General features: G+C 51.5%; 1 protein-coding gene across 1 annotated transcript in view; it reads right to left on the bottom strand.

Annotated features, from left to right (window-relative positions):
- GFRA2 (GDNF family receptor alpha 2) overlaps window positions 1-16,214 on the bottom strand; it is a 91,462-nt gene extending 75,248 nt beyond the window's left edge. Inside the window, exon 1 of the mRNA XM_083454108.1 lies at window positions 15,673-16,214. Within this exon, the coding sequence (XP_083310234.1) occupies window positions 15,673-15,712 (40 nt within the window). The 5' untranslated portion in view covers window positions 15,713-16,214. The remainder of the gene's footprint in view (window positions 1-15,672) is intronic.
- Between the last annotated feature and the right edge of the window lie 1,531 nt (window positions 16,215-17,745).

The following is a 17,745-nucleotide window of genomic DNA, read 5'->3' as shown; positions in this document are numbered from 1 at the left end:
ACAGCTATGATCTGGAGATCTGAAAAAACGCCCTGGGCACCACAAAATGTGGAAGAAAAACTGGGGGTTACTCGAGAACCTCCTTGCCCACACACGACAGGAAAGGCACACACACAGAGAGAATATTTAGGACAGCTATAAGCAAGTTTTTCTTCACATTAAACTAGGGCACTAAATTTTGTCTAAATTATTTGTATAGAAACATAAAAGTAGCTTGCTTAAGCCATGCAGTCCAAGTATCTTAGGCCTCCTTACAGGTAGGGTTGGGACGCGGGTGGTGCTGTGGGTTAAACCACAGAGCCCAGGACTTGCCGATCAGAAGGTTGGCGGTTCGAATCCCTGCGACGGGGTGAGTTCCCGTTGTTCGGTCCCTGCTCCTGCCAACCTAGCAGTTCGAAAGCACATCAAAGTGCAAGTAGATAAATAGGTACCACTCCGGCGGGAAGGTAAAAGGCGTTTCAGTGCGCTGCTCTGGTTCGCCAGACGCGGCTTAGTCATGCTGGCCACATGACCCGTTAGCTATACAGCGGCTCCCTCGGTCAATAAAGCAAGATGAGCGCTGCAACCCCAGAGTCGGTTTACCTTTACCTTTATAGGTAGGGTTCACATGGTGGAAGTGAGAAAACAAAGCATTTGCTAACCTTCTTCTCAAGGTGAGGGGGTGTGGCCTATCTAAGTCTGGCAGAACAGCTTACTCTATGGTCTTAACCCCTTCGTGCATTAATTAGGGCTAAACATATTGGTTGTATGAGGCTCATTTATCCCACATCGCCTGCCCTGGCAGATGGCAACACCTGTCTCAGCAGCATCAGAAGCACCTGGGCAGCTCTTTTGCAGGTAAAGCGCTTTTTTTCTCTTTCTTTCTTTCTTTCTTTCTTTCTTTTTGTCACTTTAAAACCCCCAGCTGCCAGCATGTCTTTGGCAGGAAGGGCACAACTGAATGTCAAATGAAAGTGTTACCGGAACATCAGTTCTGGGGGCACAGTGAGGAGGCAGACTGCCCAGCACTGCCAAGCCTCACTTTTCATATTTTTGTTGTTGTTGTTTTTTATTAAATATTTTCTTGTTTTACAGAAGTATTTGTAATGTCTCTCATATTTTATCCATGTAACCTTTTTACAAATCAGTTTCATTTGTTGAGACATTAGGGGGGGAGAGGGGAAGAGGGGTGGGGTTGGGGGGTTGGGGGGCGATGTATCTATTTTGCTTAATGTATGTAGGGTTTGGTGTCAGCGTTGCCTGTGCAGGTTCTCTGCTGTTCATTTGTGTTTCTTTGGTGGTAAGAGAGGTTGGAGTTGGCCTAGGGTGTGGTTGTTTGTGACTGGCTGTGGTGATCTGATAGCCATGTTCAAATATATAAAAGGATGTCACATAGAGGAGGGAGAAAGGTTGTTTTCTGCTGCTCCAGAGAAGCGGACACGGAGCAATGGATCCAAACTACAAGAAAGAAGATTCCACCTAAACATTAGGAAGAACTTCCTGACACTAAGAGCTGTTCGACAGTGGAATTTGCTGCCAAGGAGTGTGGTGGAGTCTCCTTCTTTGGAGGTCTTTAAGCAGAGGCTTGACAACCATATGTCAGGAGTGCTCTGATGGTGTTTCCTGCTTGGCAGGGGGTTGGACTTGATGGCCCTTGTGGTCTCTTCCAACTCTATGATTCTATGATCTTTGTTTCCATGTGTGAGTGGGGTGGGTGGGTGAAGCACCATAACCAGACATTGGAGAGACCTATCAGAAGTAAGCATGGACCAATGGTACCAAATAGTATGGGAAACAGCCCTACTAGAAAAATCCCTCCTCTGTCCCATAGCCAATACAGTGGTACCTCAGGTTAAGTACTTAATTCGTTCTGGAGGTACGTAACTTAACCTGAAACTGTTCTTAACCTGAAGCACCACTTTAGCTAATGGAGCCTCCTGCAGCTGCTGCACCGCCGGAGCACAATTTCTGTTCTCATCCTGAAGCAAAGTTCTTAACCTGAAGCACTGTTTCTGGGTTAGCGGAGTATGTAACCTGAAGCGTATGTAACCTGAAGCATATGTAACCCGAGGTACCACTGTAAACTGAAACTGGCACAGGGACAAACAGAAGAAGACGCCTTTACCGCGGTATGGTTCCCCTTTATCACATACACAGTTCACTTTTCATTTTTCATGTATCACAACTCTCCTCACTGTTCAAGCTGGGTGGAGCCAAGAGGAGCAATAAGGGCACAGCAAGCTCAGTGTTGTTCATTGAAGAACAGCTTCCAAACACCACTTTTAAAGAGAAAGGCGGAGAGAGAGAGGTCTGCTGTTTCTTCTCCAAAGCCAAGAATATCCCATTGAAATGCTGGGGCGTTAGTCATTCTTGGGATTTGAAGAACCCATCTCCTGCACAGCTGTCCTACAAAGTCAGCCCTTTCTAAAGAATCCGGTTGCCTTTTTATTTTCAGGCACCAAAGGAACATCCCAGCAGACTCCGAGAGCCTCCTAAAACATCCATCAAACCTCACTGCAAGACAAGAGGAGGACAATGGCGATTCTTTCATGTGCTGCAGAAGACGGAGGAGTCAGAAGTAGCTAAGAAGCAAGAGGAGTCAGGGGTTGTGCTGCGCAAAGGCCTTGCCACTGTCCTGCAGGAGGGATATGCTTGGCAGAATCCCAGACTGCATCCCTTAACCAAATACATGAAGATGATCTGTACTCTGCAACACTTAAAAAGTACATGCCCAACATCCAGACTGCAATGTGTTGCCTGTTTTGTAGTCCAGTCAAATGAAGAAACTGTGCTGTCATCACTTACATTCCTGGCTTTGAATCTTGGATCCGACAGATTTTCAGGAGCATGAATCGGATGGCAATAAAATTATGTTGCTTTGTTCTTTCTCCCAAGCCCGGTCCTTTGAGGTTTCATCTAGAAGGCAGAAAGAGATCCACCAACTATGCCAAGAAAAGGAAGACTACAAACAAAGAAAGCATTGAATCCTTCTTCCTTCCCTTGTCACAATGGCAAGGCCTCCCAAAGGGCAGAAATGTATCTCACGCTTGCATTTGAGCTGTACTCTCAGGGTTTGCTTGTCCTTGGGGTACAGGAATTGTAGTGATCCAGTACATAGCTAAAGGTAAAGGAACCCCTGACCATTAGGTCCAGTCATGACCGACTCTGAGGTTGCGGCGCTCATCTCGCTTTATTGGCCAAGGGAGGCGGCGTACAGCTTCTGGATCATGTGGCCAGCATGACTAAGCCGCTTCTGGTGAACCAGAGCAGCGCATGGAAACGCTGTTTACCTTCCTGCCGGAGCGGTACCTATTTATCTACTTGCACTTGATGTGCTTTCAAACTGCTAGGTTGGCAGGAGCAGGGAGCGAGCAATGGGAGCTCACCCCGTTGCGGGGATTCGAACCTCCGACCTTCTGATCGGCAAGCCCTAGGCTCTGTGGTTTAACCCACAGCGCCACCCACGTCCCTAATACAGTACATGGTCTTACACAAATGTGTTACTGTTACACAGTTTTAGAAATCATTTGGAGGGCATAAATACATGAAAACTTGGTCTTAAACATTTTGTTCATCATTCTAAAAAAAAACATTTCTTAATCCAAAAACCTTTCAAAATGTCTGGGGGGGGCACAGGAAGGACAGAATGGGACAAAAAGGGCTTTGAAGAAATGGGGAAATACCTGTTTTCTCCCCTTTTTCCAGTCCGCCCCCATCCAGTCTTCAAAACTCTAAATTTGGGCAAAAATTCCTAATTTAACATATATTCTAACAGGGTTCGAATTGGCAGGACTGACCAGGAACAAGAAGAAGAAGAAGAAAAGTTTGGATTTGATATCCCGCCTTTCACTCCCTTTAAGGAGTCTCAAAGTGGCTAACATTCTCCTTTCCCTTCCTCCCCCACAACAAACACTCTGTGAGGTGAGTGGGGCTGAGAGACTTCAGAGAAGTGTGACTAGCCCAAGGTCACCCAGCAGCTGCATGTGGAGGAACAGGGAAGCGAACCCGGTTCCCCAGATTACGAGACTACCGCTCTCAACCACTACACCACACTGGCTCAAGATTTTGGGGCAAAGGTGGATTCAATGAAGACATTGACCCAGTGTGTGGCAGCCTTCAAAAAAAGTGAATTCCGTGCTAGGGATCATTAGGAAATGAAACTGAAAATAAAACTGCCAATATCAGAATGGCATTATATAATTCTATGGTGTGGCTGTACAGTAATTGGAATATTGTGAACAGTTCTGCTTAAAAAGTAAAGGTACCCCTGACCGTTAGGTCCAGTCATGGACAACTTTGGGGTTGCACACTCATCTCGCTCTATAGTGTCTCAAAAAGGATACTGTTCAAGGTGTATAAACCTATTATTTACCACTGAACTGGAGCAAACATCAGTTGCAGAAAACCTGAATCAGGCATCTCCCAAACTCAGCCCTCCAGATGTTCTGGGACTACAGTTCCCATCATCCCTGACCACTGGTCCTGTTAGCTAGGGATGATGGGAGTTGTAGTCCCAAAACATCTGGAGGGCTGAGTTTGGGGGTGCCTGACCTGAATTGTTGTTTGCTCCAATTCAGGTTTTTGGTGGGGAAGGGGAGGGAAGCAGCACAGACCAGGAAAGTGCCGACTTGTGCCTAGAAAGTGCAGGGCGTGGATGAGCCCTGAATATTGAACAGACACATGTCTTCACATAGTTCAGCTATGGAACTCACTCGCACAGGAGGCTGTGACCGTCACCAACTTGAATGGCTTTAAAGGAAGATTAGACATATGAATGGAGAACAAGGCTATCGATGGCTGCTAGGGCACCATGTTGGCAGAGGCTGGCTTCCACTGTCCCCAGCCTAGGGGTCTTCTGCATTTCACTGGCCCTCCAGTCATGCAGTTCTCAGGAGGGACCTGTGAGAAAGTGGAGAGGGAATTGCTGCTTCCTCTTTTAAGCCGCCATCTGTGAAATGACCTCGGTCTCAGGCTGCTGTCTGCAGAAATTAGATGCTGAAAGCCTGGAAAGCCCTGAAGGGGTTATCCCAGCAGCCTTGAAGCAGAGCATCCCCTCTTCCAAAAGCAAAGGCGTTGGGCTCCATCACGTGTCAGACATGTGGGTGCTGCGCGGAGGTTAGCACAAGGTGACACGAGAGCCACAGTTCACGCATTCCTTTGAATTCAGCACCCTCTCAGGGTTCACCTAAGTTCACCCAGTTCCATGCCTGTGACATGTTGTTTTCATTAAAACTGCATGATGCGCCGAGAGAGAAAGCATGACAAGATTTGATGCCTTCATCTGCTTTACAGGATTAAAGTCACGCAGACTCAGGAGAGGAGGGAATTTGGGAGCGGTGAATAAGTTGGTGTGTTCTGATTTCATAGGCTTGCAGAGCTGGAAGGGACCCCAAAAGTCACCTAGCCCAATGCCCCACAGTGCAGGAATCACAGCTGAAGAATTCTTGATGGATAGCCATCAACCTTCTGTTTAAAAACCTCCAGTGAAGGAAAGCCCACCATCTTCTCAGGTAATCCGTTCAACTTCCTGATGTTGAGCCAGAATCTCCTTTATTGTCACTGGAATCCATTGGTTTGGGTCCTCCCCTTTGAATCAGCAGAAAAGAAGCTTGTTCCATTTTCCATGGGTCAACCCTTTAGATATTTGAAGATGGCTATTGTGTTATGGTTTTCCCAGTAGTGATGTATGGAAGTGAGAGCTGGATCATAAAGAAGGCTGATCGCTGAAGAATTGATGCTTTTGAATTATGGTGCTGGAGGAGACTCTTGAGAGTCCCATGGACTGCAAGAAGATCAAACACATCCATTCTTAAGGAAATCAGCCCTGAGTGCTCACGGGAAGGACAGATCCTGAAGCTGAGGCTCCAATACTTTGGCCACCTCATGAGAAGAGAAGACTCCCTGGAAAAGACCCTGATGTTGGGAAAGATGGAGGGCACAAGGAGAAGGGGACGACAGAGGACGAGATGGTTGGACAGTGTTCTCGAAGCTACAAACATGAATCTGACCAAACTGCGGGTGGCAGTGGAAGACAGGAGTGCCTGGCGTGCTCTGGTCCATGGGGTCACGAAGAGTCGGACATGACTGAATGACTAAACAACAACAACAACATTGTGTCACCTCTCAGTCGTCTCTTCTCCAGGTTAAATGTACCCAACTCTCTCCACCATTTCTCATAATTCTTGATCAGTTTGGCCATCCTGTTTTCCACACCTTCAGCTTGTCAATCTCCTCCTTAAACTATGTTGACCAGAACTGGTCACAAGACTCCAAGTGGAGTCGGACCAAGGCAGAACAAAACAGAACAGTACTATACTTCCCTTGATTTAGCTTCCTGGGAACCTCCAACAAGAGCCAACAAAGGCTGCATCTTGGGCTTCTCAATCCTGACATCCATACTTGGCCAAAGCTGTGGTTGCTCAGCTTTGGGCACCTGCTCTGAGTGTCATATGAGCCACAGAGACCAGCACTGCACAGAATGAGGCAGAACGGGTTGTCCAAGGTAAGGCCAAGAGTTGCAGGCAACCTAGGAAGCTGGTGGCCAAGGTGGTGTCAACCCTTTGAGTCAAAGCCAAGAACAAGGCTAAAGGAAAAGGAGGGAGGGGGAAGGAGGAGGCCTGTCAATGGCAGCACAAGAAGATACAATGGAAACTTGAAATGACCAGTTGCCTAAAGTAATTTGACACAGGCAAACAAGCAACAGCAAAGTTTGGGAAGCCAGGAAGCTGGTTCATCCAGCATCAGACCATTGGTCCATATAGCTCAGCACTGTCGACAAGGGCTGACAGGGGCACTCTGGGATTTGGGGCATGCTCTCTCCACCACCCCCAATCCAGAGGGAGAAGCAGGCCTGGGTGGGGAGCCATGGCAGGACAACCCCTTAGCAGTGGGCGAGAAGAAACTGCTAAGAAACCCGAGGAACAGGATCCAGCTGCCGCCAGCAGAGATCAAAACGTGAGCCTTCAAAGGGCATCTTCTCCCAAGACTTTGCTGCTGGCCCAGTTGCTCTTTGAAGTGCGTCAGTAAAGTTTTAAGGCTTTGTAGATCCCAGCTCAGGGAAAGGATGGCATGCCTTAGGGGGTTTATTAGAGCATTGCCCATCCCTGCTGGGTGCATGGCATTTCCCCACCCCCATATGGTCCAGACTACATTTCCCATCAGCCCCAGACAGCATCGCAATGAACTCTTAAGACTGCACTGGCTGGGGCTGATGGAAATTGGACCACCATGGGATGAGGATACAGCTATCAGTGGTTGCTAGCCAAGATGCCACCATGCCTCAGAAAAGCAGCTGCCAGGAACTGCAAGTGGGCAGAGTGCTCATGTGCTCATGTGAAGCTTGCAAGCTCCCCAGTGTGAGAACAGGATGCGGGATGAGATGGTCCATTTGCCTGACCCAGCAGGCTGCTGCTCTTATGTTGGAAGGGAGGCAGAGAAGGCTCTGCCCCACATCCACGGAGCCCAGCAGGCCAGCAGACACCTCCTCTCTTCGCAAGAGTGAGTCTCTCTGTCTCTCCCCATCTTCCTTCTCCTCCACACCCCCACCCTGAACCGATCCACTTAATCCAGCGTAAATAAGATCAGCATTTCAGGGCTGCAGCTCTCCACCCTGCTCCCCCCAGGAGGGAACTTCACTTCTTTTGTACTTTGTTTGGCTTGGTCTGGCCGGAAAGTCCCATTGAATGGGAAAACTCAAGCTTTCCCCCTGCTTGGTTCAGGCAACGCCTCCCCCACCCCCCGCCACCCACTTGACTAAGGAGGGAAGGCTGGGAAAGCTTCCCAACAGCTTCTTGGCTGAAAGACAGTGGGGAGGGGGATCAAAAGGGCTGCCTCTCCAAGGCCCCCTGCCTCCAAGCACACACAGCCTGGCCCTGGCTTGTAATCTGGGCCCATAGAGCCTTTGCCCGCCCCACCCCACGGATGCCACCACCATGCACAGAAAAGGCACCAGGCAGAGCCCCTAGGAAGTGAGGCAGCAGCGACACCTACAGGCAGGTGGGCCCTCTGCCCATTCAGTGCTTCCCAAGGCAACACACAGATGGGGCAGTTCGAAGGGTTGCTCCTCCAGATACTTTCCAGCATCATGTTCCAGTTGAAGCCTGCCTGCTCCGTTGCAAGGCTCTCTGAAGGCCAGCGCCTGGTCCCTGGCAGTAGCCAGCACACAGCCTCTCCACCCCAGAGGCTTATGGGAGACCCTGGACACTGGCCTTGAAGCCTTGCATGGTGAGCCCCACCTGAAAGGGAGGTGCAGCTGCCTCAGAGAGGCCTTCTGATCAAGGCCCCAGTTCCTCGTGACCTGGCTCTACAGCACACAGAGGCTCAGGGGGACCAGGGTGGAGCTGCCTTGGCATAGGCAGGAGGGTCAAACAGCTGGGGCCAGAAGGAGGCCAAAAGCGGAGCGCTCTGAGAGGTAGGCAATAAGGAAAGTTGAATGGTTGTTCATGTGGCACCGGTCACATCCTGGCCTATCCTTCCTCAGAGAAGAGTTTGGAGTTGATACCCCGCTTTATCACTACCCGAAAGAGTCTCAAAGCTGCTAACATTCTCCTTTCCCTTCCTCCCCCACAACAAACACTCTGTGAGGTGAGTGGGGCTGAGAGACTTCAAAGAAGTGTGACTGGCCCAAGGTCACCCAGCAGCTGCATCTGGAGGAGCGGGGAATCGAACCCGGTTCACCAGATTACGAGTCCACCGCTCTTAACCACTACACCATACTGGCTCTCAGGAAATGAGACAAAGTTGAAGCAGTTGAAATAACGTATGAAGGGTCTGGCTGCTGGGTCAGGCGAAAAGGGGTTTCATCTAACCCATTATCCCATTTTCGCAGTGGCCAAATGCTCCTAAGAACTTAAGATTCTGGACCTGGAGGTTCCACAAGAATATAAGAGCCTGACGGACCAAGCCAATTGGCTATCTAGTCCAACATTCTGTTCTTACATTGCCCAACCAGATGCCCGAAAGGGAATGTTGCAAGAAGGAGCTGAACATAACAGCAACTCGCTCCCCACTTGCGATTCTGAACAACTGGAGGATTATTCTTACTTAAATCCCCACCCCCACCCCTATTTCCAGGCAGAGGTCTGTGTCAGAGCAGGGCTTGTTTGTTTTTGCCCCAAACTTCCCCTGCAAATACCCATTCTTTAAAGCTGAATCGGAGAAAACATCAATTTGGCTTTTCAGCGGATTGACGCTTGCTCTGAGTGAGATTTAAAGGGTGGGTGTTCGCGGGGAAAGCTCCAGAGCAAAAAGAGGGTGGGCACTCAGACACGGAGCTTTAAATCGCAGGCTGTGCCTGTTGATAAGGGAAAATAGAAGGTGTTGCAATTCCCCCACCCCTTGGTTTTAACACTGGAAAGAGGGGAGGAAAGGTAAGCCCTGAGAATCAGAAGTGTGACTGCATAGCTATCATGGCCAGCACCCCTTGATAGGTCTCGCCTCCATGAATTTGTCCAATTCTTTTTTAAACCACCACTGGCGCCTGCAGTGCCATTGGCCTATGACGGTGGTCACTCCTAAGTTCAGTGACTTGAGTCTCAGAGCATTTCCGGACAGAAAAAAATAAGTCCTTTCCCACCTCTAGAGGGGAGGGGGCAGCATTTCTGTTTGGTGGGGGGGGGGGCAGGGCAGGAAGAGCAGAAGTATTAACATTTTTCCTGTACTCAAACAACCGTTCCTGGCAAAATTCACCACTGCAGAACTACTCCATCAGCGTCTCATCCTGAAGGAAGGAGAGCTCTCACGTTCCAGCTGTTCCCCTCCCACACACCCCGTGGCTTTATTGCATCATTTTAATTGGTGCTTGTTGTTTTAATATTTTTGTGCACACCATTTTGTGGTGCGCATGCAGTAAACACGTTGTGTAAACAAACAAACCCGTTGCAAAGAAGCAGAGTTCTGCTCCAACACTGGACAGAGCGGGGGAGGAGGAAGTGGACACTGAGATAACAGTGTGGTGTACTGGTTAGAGTGTTGGACTAGGACAGGCATAGGCAAACTCGGCCCTCCAGATGCTTTGAGGCTACAGTTCCCATCATCCCTGACCACTGGTCCTGTTAGCTAGGGATGATGGGAGTTGTAGTCCCAAAACATCTGGAGGGCCGAGTTTGCCTATGACTGGACTAGGACCTGGAAAAGCAGGATTTGAATCCCCACTCAGCCATGAAGTTCACTGGGTGACCTTTGGGGAGAGCCATCTATGTCACCTTGATCTCCTTGCAGAAAAAGGTGGGATATAAATTCAATAAAGTATTGGAAAGATTTGTGAAATGATTTTGTGTGGATAACAGTCATTGGACAGGGTGTTGGGTGGGAAGCTCTACATTGGGGAATTGGGGTGCTCAGTTTTAAACACCAGCTATTTCAGGAAAGGGACGCGGGTGGCGCTGTGGGTTAAAGCCTCAGTGCCTAGGGCTTGCCGATCGAAAGGTCGGCGGTTCGAATCCCCGCGGCGGGGTGCTCTCCCGCTGTTCGGTCCCAGCGCCTGCCAACCTAGCAGTTCGAAAGCACCCCTGGGTGCAAGTAGATAAATAGGGACCGCTTACTAGAGGGAAGGTAAACGGCGTTTCCGTGTGCGGCTCTGGCTCGCCAGAGCAGCGATGTCACGCTGGCCACGTGACCCGGAAGTGTCTTCGGACAGCGCTGGCCCTTGGCCTCTTTGAGTGAGATGGGCGCACAACCCTAGAGTCTGTCAAGACTGGCCCGTACGGGCAGGGGTACCTTTATTTCAGGAAAGAGTCCCCAAATTGCATATTGTTTCTGCAAGAGGAGCTTGAGAGCTTTGACCTCGCTGCCTCCATGACCGCCAATCAACAGCCCACCACTGGCACTTCTATACCACCAGGTAGAGTCACCTGGTACAGTAAGATCATAAGCACATAAGAAGAGTTTGCTGGATCAGGCCCATAGGGGCCTATCTAAGGGCAGCATTCTGTTCCCACAGTGCCTGACCAGATGCCTCAAAGGGAAAGCCACAAGCAGGATTCTAGCACACAAGTACAGTGGTACCTCGGGTTACAGATGCTTCAGGTTACAGATGCTTCAGGTTACAGACTCTGCTAACCCAGAAATAGTACCTTGGGTTAAGAACTTTGCTTCAGAATGAGAACAGAAATTGTGCAGCAGCAGTGGGAGGCCCCATTAGCTAAAGTGGTACCTCAGGTTAAGAACAGTTTCAGGTTAAGAACGGACCTCCAGAATGAATTCTTAACCCGAGGTACCACTGTACTCTCCCCTCCACTGGTTTCCAGCAACTGGTATTCAGAAGCCTTGCTGCCTCCACAGCATAGCCATTGTGGCTAGGAGACCTCTTTGCCATGAAGTTGTCTAATCCTCTTTTAAACCCATCCAAGGTGGAGGACATCACTGATTCCTGCTCTGTGGGAGGGAGTTCTGTAGTTTAACCATGTGCTGCGTGAAGAAGTGGCTGTTGCCATTCATTTTTGTTGTGTGCAGGAGAAATGTGATTTCCCCTGCTCCTTCCTCCCCTGCCCCCCCCCCCAACAACACACACACACAAGCACTTGGAAGAGAGCCATTATCTGAATGGTGTTCAGCAATGGTCTTCCCTCCCCCTTTAGGAAACTTTGGTACCCTTGTCTAGCGCAGCTCATCCCTCATCTGGAAAAGCCCCCCTTGAGCATAGCAGACTGTCTTGCCTAACCAGACAATGCATCTCTGATCAAATTGCTGGAAAGGAATGGAGCCCAGCACCCAGGGAACACGTGCTGAGAGACAATTTCATCCCAGGTAGTACCTGCTCCTTTCCTTGTGTGACTGTCAGCGGAAGGCCAAGACAGAATTCAGAAGCCACTTCAGCCCTAGAGACCAACATGTCAGCACTGTGTGCTTGTCTAGCTATGAGGTTAGGCAGTTTTTCACCAGACACTTATGCAAGGCAGCATAGAAATGGCAAATGGTGGCAGAATATTATTTGTTTGTTTGTTTGTTGCACTGATATCCCACTTTTTCCTCCAAGACCTCTGTGAGGCAGGTTAGGCTGAGAGTGAGTGACTGGCTCAAGATCACCCAGGAAGCTTCATATTTGAGTGGGGATTTGTTGTTGTTTTTTATAATAATTTTTATTGATTTCCAATACAAATGTACAAAAATTCCATACCCAAGTTTTCACAGAATATCTCTTTTTGAACTTCCTTCAGCTTCTCTGTTAATCATCCATATTTAATCTTTAGTTACGCATTCCCTAAATTTTATATTGTCATTAATATACCCTCCTACTTCTATTTCTTTTTAACAATACTTCTCAATTTTCACAGTGCTTCTTGAAACCCCACTAGCGTTATCTGTCCATCACTTAAGCTTTTCAGGTATTCTACAAATTTCCCCCAGTCCTCGAAGAACTTTTGGTCTCGAAGATATCTAATCTTCCCAGTTAATTTGTCCAATTCTGCATAGTCTGTCAGTTTCATTCTCCATTCGTCGGTAGTTCCTCCTGTTTCCATTTCTGAGTGGGGATTTGAACTCTGATCTCCCAGGCCCTGGTCCAACACTCTAACCACTACACCACACTGGTTGCTTTGACTTTATCACCACCAAACAACACTCTTAGAAGGAGCAGACACCAAGCACAAGTAAGGAAACAAAGCAGTCCTCCCTCTAGGCTTGGGATCCACAAAGCAAGGAAGCAGCTTCAGCAAGCAGCAGCAACCTTGATCGTTAACAGAATCATCCATGAGAGGGATGGAAAAAGTCACCCACCCAGGGTGGTCACCCACCAAACTGCCACAGGTCCCACTCACGATAATCCAGCCCAGATGAGACCACTATATCCCAAGGTATCAAGAACTAAATCTAGCAACAAAACAGCAGGAACCGTATTTACTCTACTACAACTGCAATCAAGAGCGCCCAACTCAAGATAATCCACTTGGTTAAGACTCGGTGATCCATCTGTCCTGTTTCAGTTTCTCTGTTTCCAGAATATGCTTCCATTCAGGGATTATTTTATCCAAGCCATGGACACAAAGCTCATAGTGCTATAGGAAAACTCGAAGGGTCGTTTCCAGGAGACCTAGTCCCTAAATTCCATGCTGTACAAAAAGGACATGGGCCTGAAAACCACATCCCCCCCCCCCGAACAACTGGGATCTCTCCCCTTTCACATGATGCTTGAGCCCATCCCACTTTAAAAACATCAGCTTCTTCCTCGTTTTGTGACCCTGTTCAGAAGCCAGCCTAAGGACATCCGTGGAATTGATGTCCTGTCTGTTCACAACGAGACACTCTCCATGGATTTTGGACCTGCTCTGCATTGGTGATCCAGGACCCGGTTTGTGCGAAAAACAAAAAACCAATGCCTTTGCCTGCCAAGGCATCTTCTGGACACCCGAGTTATCCCAGGCACCTATTGATGTCTGTGGTCAGCCAGCAAACGGGAAGCAGATCTGGAAATCTAATCATGCAGTTTGTCTGGGTGCCAAACTCCTCTTCCAAAAGGTTGCATTTGTAATTGGTTTGCCCCCTGCCTGGATCACCTGTCCTAGTGCCAGCCCACACTTTGCTGCCGTACCAAGAGAAAAAGAAATCCCACACACGCCTCCAGAAGACAGAATATCCTCCCCCCCCCGCCCCCAACAAAGAAAGCCAGAAATGCTCGCTGCCAGCTAGTCAAGGTTGTACGCTCTCCCCCAACCCCACAACACATTCATAAACATGTACGCTCTTTTTCTTTAAAAGTCATATGTGAGGCAACACACACAGAGGACAGCAGATTTGTGGAGCTGGGCTGTTGGTTCTGCTGACAAGTTCCAGCTTTCCTTATCGTACAATAAGGAAACGGTTTCAGTTGCACACCACTCTTGAAAGGTAGGGCGAGCCAGCTGCGGCTTTGCAACTCAACTTCAACTCCCAGAATCAGCACCACATGAGAGCAGCTTTATTCACCAACCTGGCTGACACCTTCCAGATGTTTTGGACTACAACTCTCACCCCCCCAGCCAGCGCAGTGACTCTCCCATTCGTTGAAGCATCACACAGCTGTAGGTTTGTTAGGACACCAAGGGAAGTTGCATAGGAACACAGAAAGCTGCCTTATAGTGAGTCAGACCATTGGTCCATTTTGCTCAGTATTGTCTACACCAACTGGCAGCTGCTCTCCAGGATTTCCAGCAGGGGATCTTTCCCAGCCCCTTCTGGAGATGCTGGCAAGGATTGAGCCCGAGCCCTTCCACATGCAAGGCAGATGTGCTTCCACTGAGCTACAGCCCTTCCCCAACACAGCAGGAGGTTGTTGGAGAGTATTCCAGGTGAAAGGAAGGAGGTGGGCAGTCTAGATCCAGCTGGGTGGGTGGTCCAGTGGACCCTGGACCTCATCATCAGCCCTGCTGGTCATTGCTGTTGCCAACGGCCCAATCCTGGCCACCATCTCCTTACACTGTGTTGCTTGCATACACACACATTTGTGCAGAGAAAGACAACATGACGACTGGGGTCAGTCTCAGCCTCCGAAAGCATTGCATTTGGCAAGGGCAGTGGAAAGAGAAGAGGCAGGGGTGGGGAAAGGCTGGGGGGCTCAGCAGGCCCGAAATGAGTATCACGCACCCTTCCTCCATTGAGAATTGAGGCTCTCTATGTGACAGCACCAGTCACTAGCCCAAGCGGGGAGTGGCCGGGTTTTGGCACTAGGGCAGGCGTGAGCTGCATCCCCCAGTGTGGCGAGGATTGCTCTCTCATGCCCGGTTACAGCCAGGATGCCCAGAGAGTGCAAAGATTGGTCAGTGGGCTCCTGGGGCCCCTGCGCCTGTTCCAGCTGGTCTTCCTGCCACAGACCTTTGCGAGGCTGGACCTTCTCTTGAGGAAGACCCTTCGTTTCCCTTCCCCTCTGTGGTTCTGCTCAGACATCTGGCATTCTGGGGGTGGGCAAGTGCTTAGCTCCCACTGAGGTCATTTTCTAGTCCAGCAAAGCACTTAAGGCGGTCTCTCCACGAGGCGCTGGCCACCCGCAGCCTGGTGTCAGCATTTGGGGAGAGATGGAGGTGATACAGTTTCTCTCCCCTCATCTATATGGGTGGGTGGGCAGGAGACACCCCCCCCCCCATCGCCCTGGCCTATTTCTCCAACTCGCCCTTCAGGACACCCCCGCCCGCCCGCCCCTAAACCTAGCACTCGACCTGGGGCAACCCCAGGAGACTGGCCTCTCACTACCCTCCAGCAGGCGGGCGAAGCGGACTTTTATGCCCCCCAGCTCGTAAGCCAGGGAGGTTGATTCCTCCGGACAAAAAGAGAGGACGCCCCCCCCCCAACCAAATACACCACCCTCCCACCCCCACAGCTCCGGCTGGCCTTGAAAGACAAAGGTGACAATGCCGCGCTCTCCTTCTTTCAACTAAACTTTCGGCGGGGGCTCTCCAAGCCGACCTTGGCGGCGGGGAAGCAGCTCCGATCAGAAGCGCTGCGGTGAAGCAGTCGCCCCCCCATCCCCCCCCCCCGCCAGCCATGTCCCATTTCCTGCCGCGCTCCCAGCTGGCAAAGGCAGCGCTGCCCCCCACCAGCTGAGACGCCCCCTACCAGGCAGATGCGCCCCTCCAACACACACCCGTCCTCCCTTCACACAAGAAGACCCACCAGCGCGCCCCCGTTCCAGTCTTCCCCCACCCCGCTCTCAGTCCAGGCTGGGGCGCCCCTCCGCCTCGCCGTCCAGGGTCCAACCTTCCCCGGCGCACCTGCTCGGTCACTCACCCAGGCAGAGGAAGAGGCAGAGCACGCCGGCGGCGATCATGGCAGGCAAATCGTCCCCGGGACCGGCGGCGGCTCCGCCAAGGCAGCAGCAGCAGCAGCTCCCGCGCTCCGTGCGCTCTCACGGCTCCGTCCGCCCGTCCTGCCGCCGCCGCCGCCGCCCTGCTCCTCAGTCCCCGCGAGGCGGAGGCGCCGTCCGCCGCTCCGCCGGCAGCATCTTGCCTGCCTGTCTCTTCCACCACGACGGAGCGGAGCTCAGAGCGGAGGCTCCATGCCGCGCCGCCTCTCCGCGCTCTCCGCCTGCCCGACGACGACAACGAGGACGGCGCTCGGCTCGCTCTGGCGGCCGCGGGAAGCAGCCGCAAAAGTGGCCGGCAGGAGGCGGAGGAGGCGGAGCTGTCCGCGGTGCTTCGCCCGGCCTCCGCGCCCGCTCCTCGGCAGCCTCTCCGCAGCCCGCCGGAGCCCAGACGTGCAGAGCTCTCCCCCGGCGGAGGCGCGGGCGGGCGGGGACCTTTTGAGGCGGAGGGGAGGCCCTTGGTGGCTCCGCCAGGGAGGGAGCGAGGGCGGGGCACAGCCTCGCCCGGGCGCGCCGTCCAACTTGGCCCTGAAGACGCGCCGCCCGGGATGCCGCTACCTTCTGCCCCAGCAGCAGCGGCGATGCCCTCTCCTTCCAGTAGCGGTACAAGGGAGGCGGCGAGAGGCGGGTGCAGCGCGGCGAGGAGGAGTCGGATCGCGCGCCGTCGAGCTTCGCTTTCGAAGGACCTACCTGACCTCCCACCCCACCTGCCCTGGACGTCTCCGGGGACGTGGAGCAGCCGCCCCAAACCAAGATGGTGCCTAGCGGTGGCGTCCTGCCGCGCTGGCGCCAAACGGCCCCGAGGGCATCTCTGAGGTGTATTCAAGCCTGCCAAGCAAAGGAACGCCCGAGGACCTCTGTGTGCGTGCAGAGTTCGTTTCCCTCCCAGCTGATTTCACGCAGCCTGCTCTCCAAAGCTCTCCATGTTCATTTTTAGGAATGCTATCTTTGCATTCATATCCCACCCTTTCCTCCATGGAGTTCAGTTTGGTGCACCCGGTTCTCCTCCACCTCCCCGTTTTATCCTCACAACAACCCTGTGAGGTAGGTTAGGCTGAAGGTCGGTGACTGGCCCGAGGTCACCCAGTGAGCTTCTTTATGGCTGAGTGGGGGTTTGAACCCTGGTCTCTCCTAAGTCCTAGTCCAGCACTCTAAGCACTAGGCTGCACTGACTTTCTAGTTTTGTGCCTTGGAGGTCATCTCAGTGCAGGATCTCACAACTGCAGCCTCCACCAGCTCATAAGGAACTCTGGCCTGTCCCATAAGTTCAACAACATTCCTGTTGGAAAGTTTGCCCCAGGTAGAGGAGCTTCTCTTTTCTAGGTCTGACCCCTTGCCTCACTCCCTTGCCCATTCTCTCTAAAAAGAGGGGTGTCTGCATGGAGAGAGAGGCAGAGAGGCAAAGTGCAGATTTGGGAAGGGGGCCTACTGGTAGGGAGGTGGTTCTGAGAGAGGCCTTTTTGGCCTCCTCTAAGTCACTGACCACCCCTAGCTCAGAAATCTGGGCATAGGTAGCCCTACAGATGCATGAGTGTCTCCCAGGAGACTGGTGAGCAGCTGCTACTGGCCACAGGCTGCTCTGGGGGCTCTCAGGTGGCCAGGCAGCTTCAGCTGAGACAGGGCCATGATTCTGCCCAGCCTGCAAACCACTGGGCCTTTCCCCCTGGCCTTTCTGGGTGGCTCATTTCTCCAGGCCTTAGAATCAAATAATGATAGATAATAATTATAATTATAATAATTTATTATTTATACCCCGCCCATCTGGCCTCCCCAGCCACTCCGGGCGGCTTCCATAGAAACCAAAAATACAGTAAAATATCACACGTCAAAAACTTCCCTGAACAGGGCTGCCTTAAGATGTCTTCTGAATGTCAGGTAGTTGTTTATCGCTTTGACATCTGCTGGAAGGGCATTCCACAGGGCGGGAGCCACTACCAAGGAGGCCCTCTGCCTGGTTCCCTGTAGCTTTGCTTCTCGCAATGAGGGAACCGCCAGAAGGC

Source organism: Podarcis tiliguerta (genome assembly GCF_965153285.1).
Source record: "Podarcis tiliguerta genome assembly, chromosome: 8".
Classification (NCBI taxonomy): domain Eukaryota; kingdom Metazoa; phylum Chordata; class Lepidosauria; order Squamata; family Lacertidae; genus Podarcis; species Podarcis tiliguerta.
The sequence above is the reverse complement of the archived record's forward strand: the minus strand, read 5'-3'. Positions and strand labels throughout refer to the sequence as shown.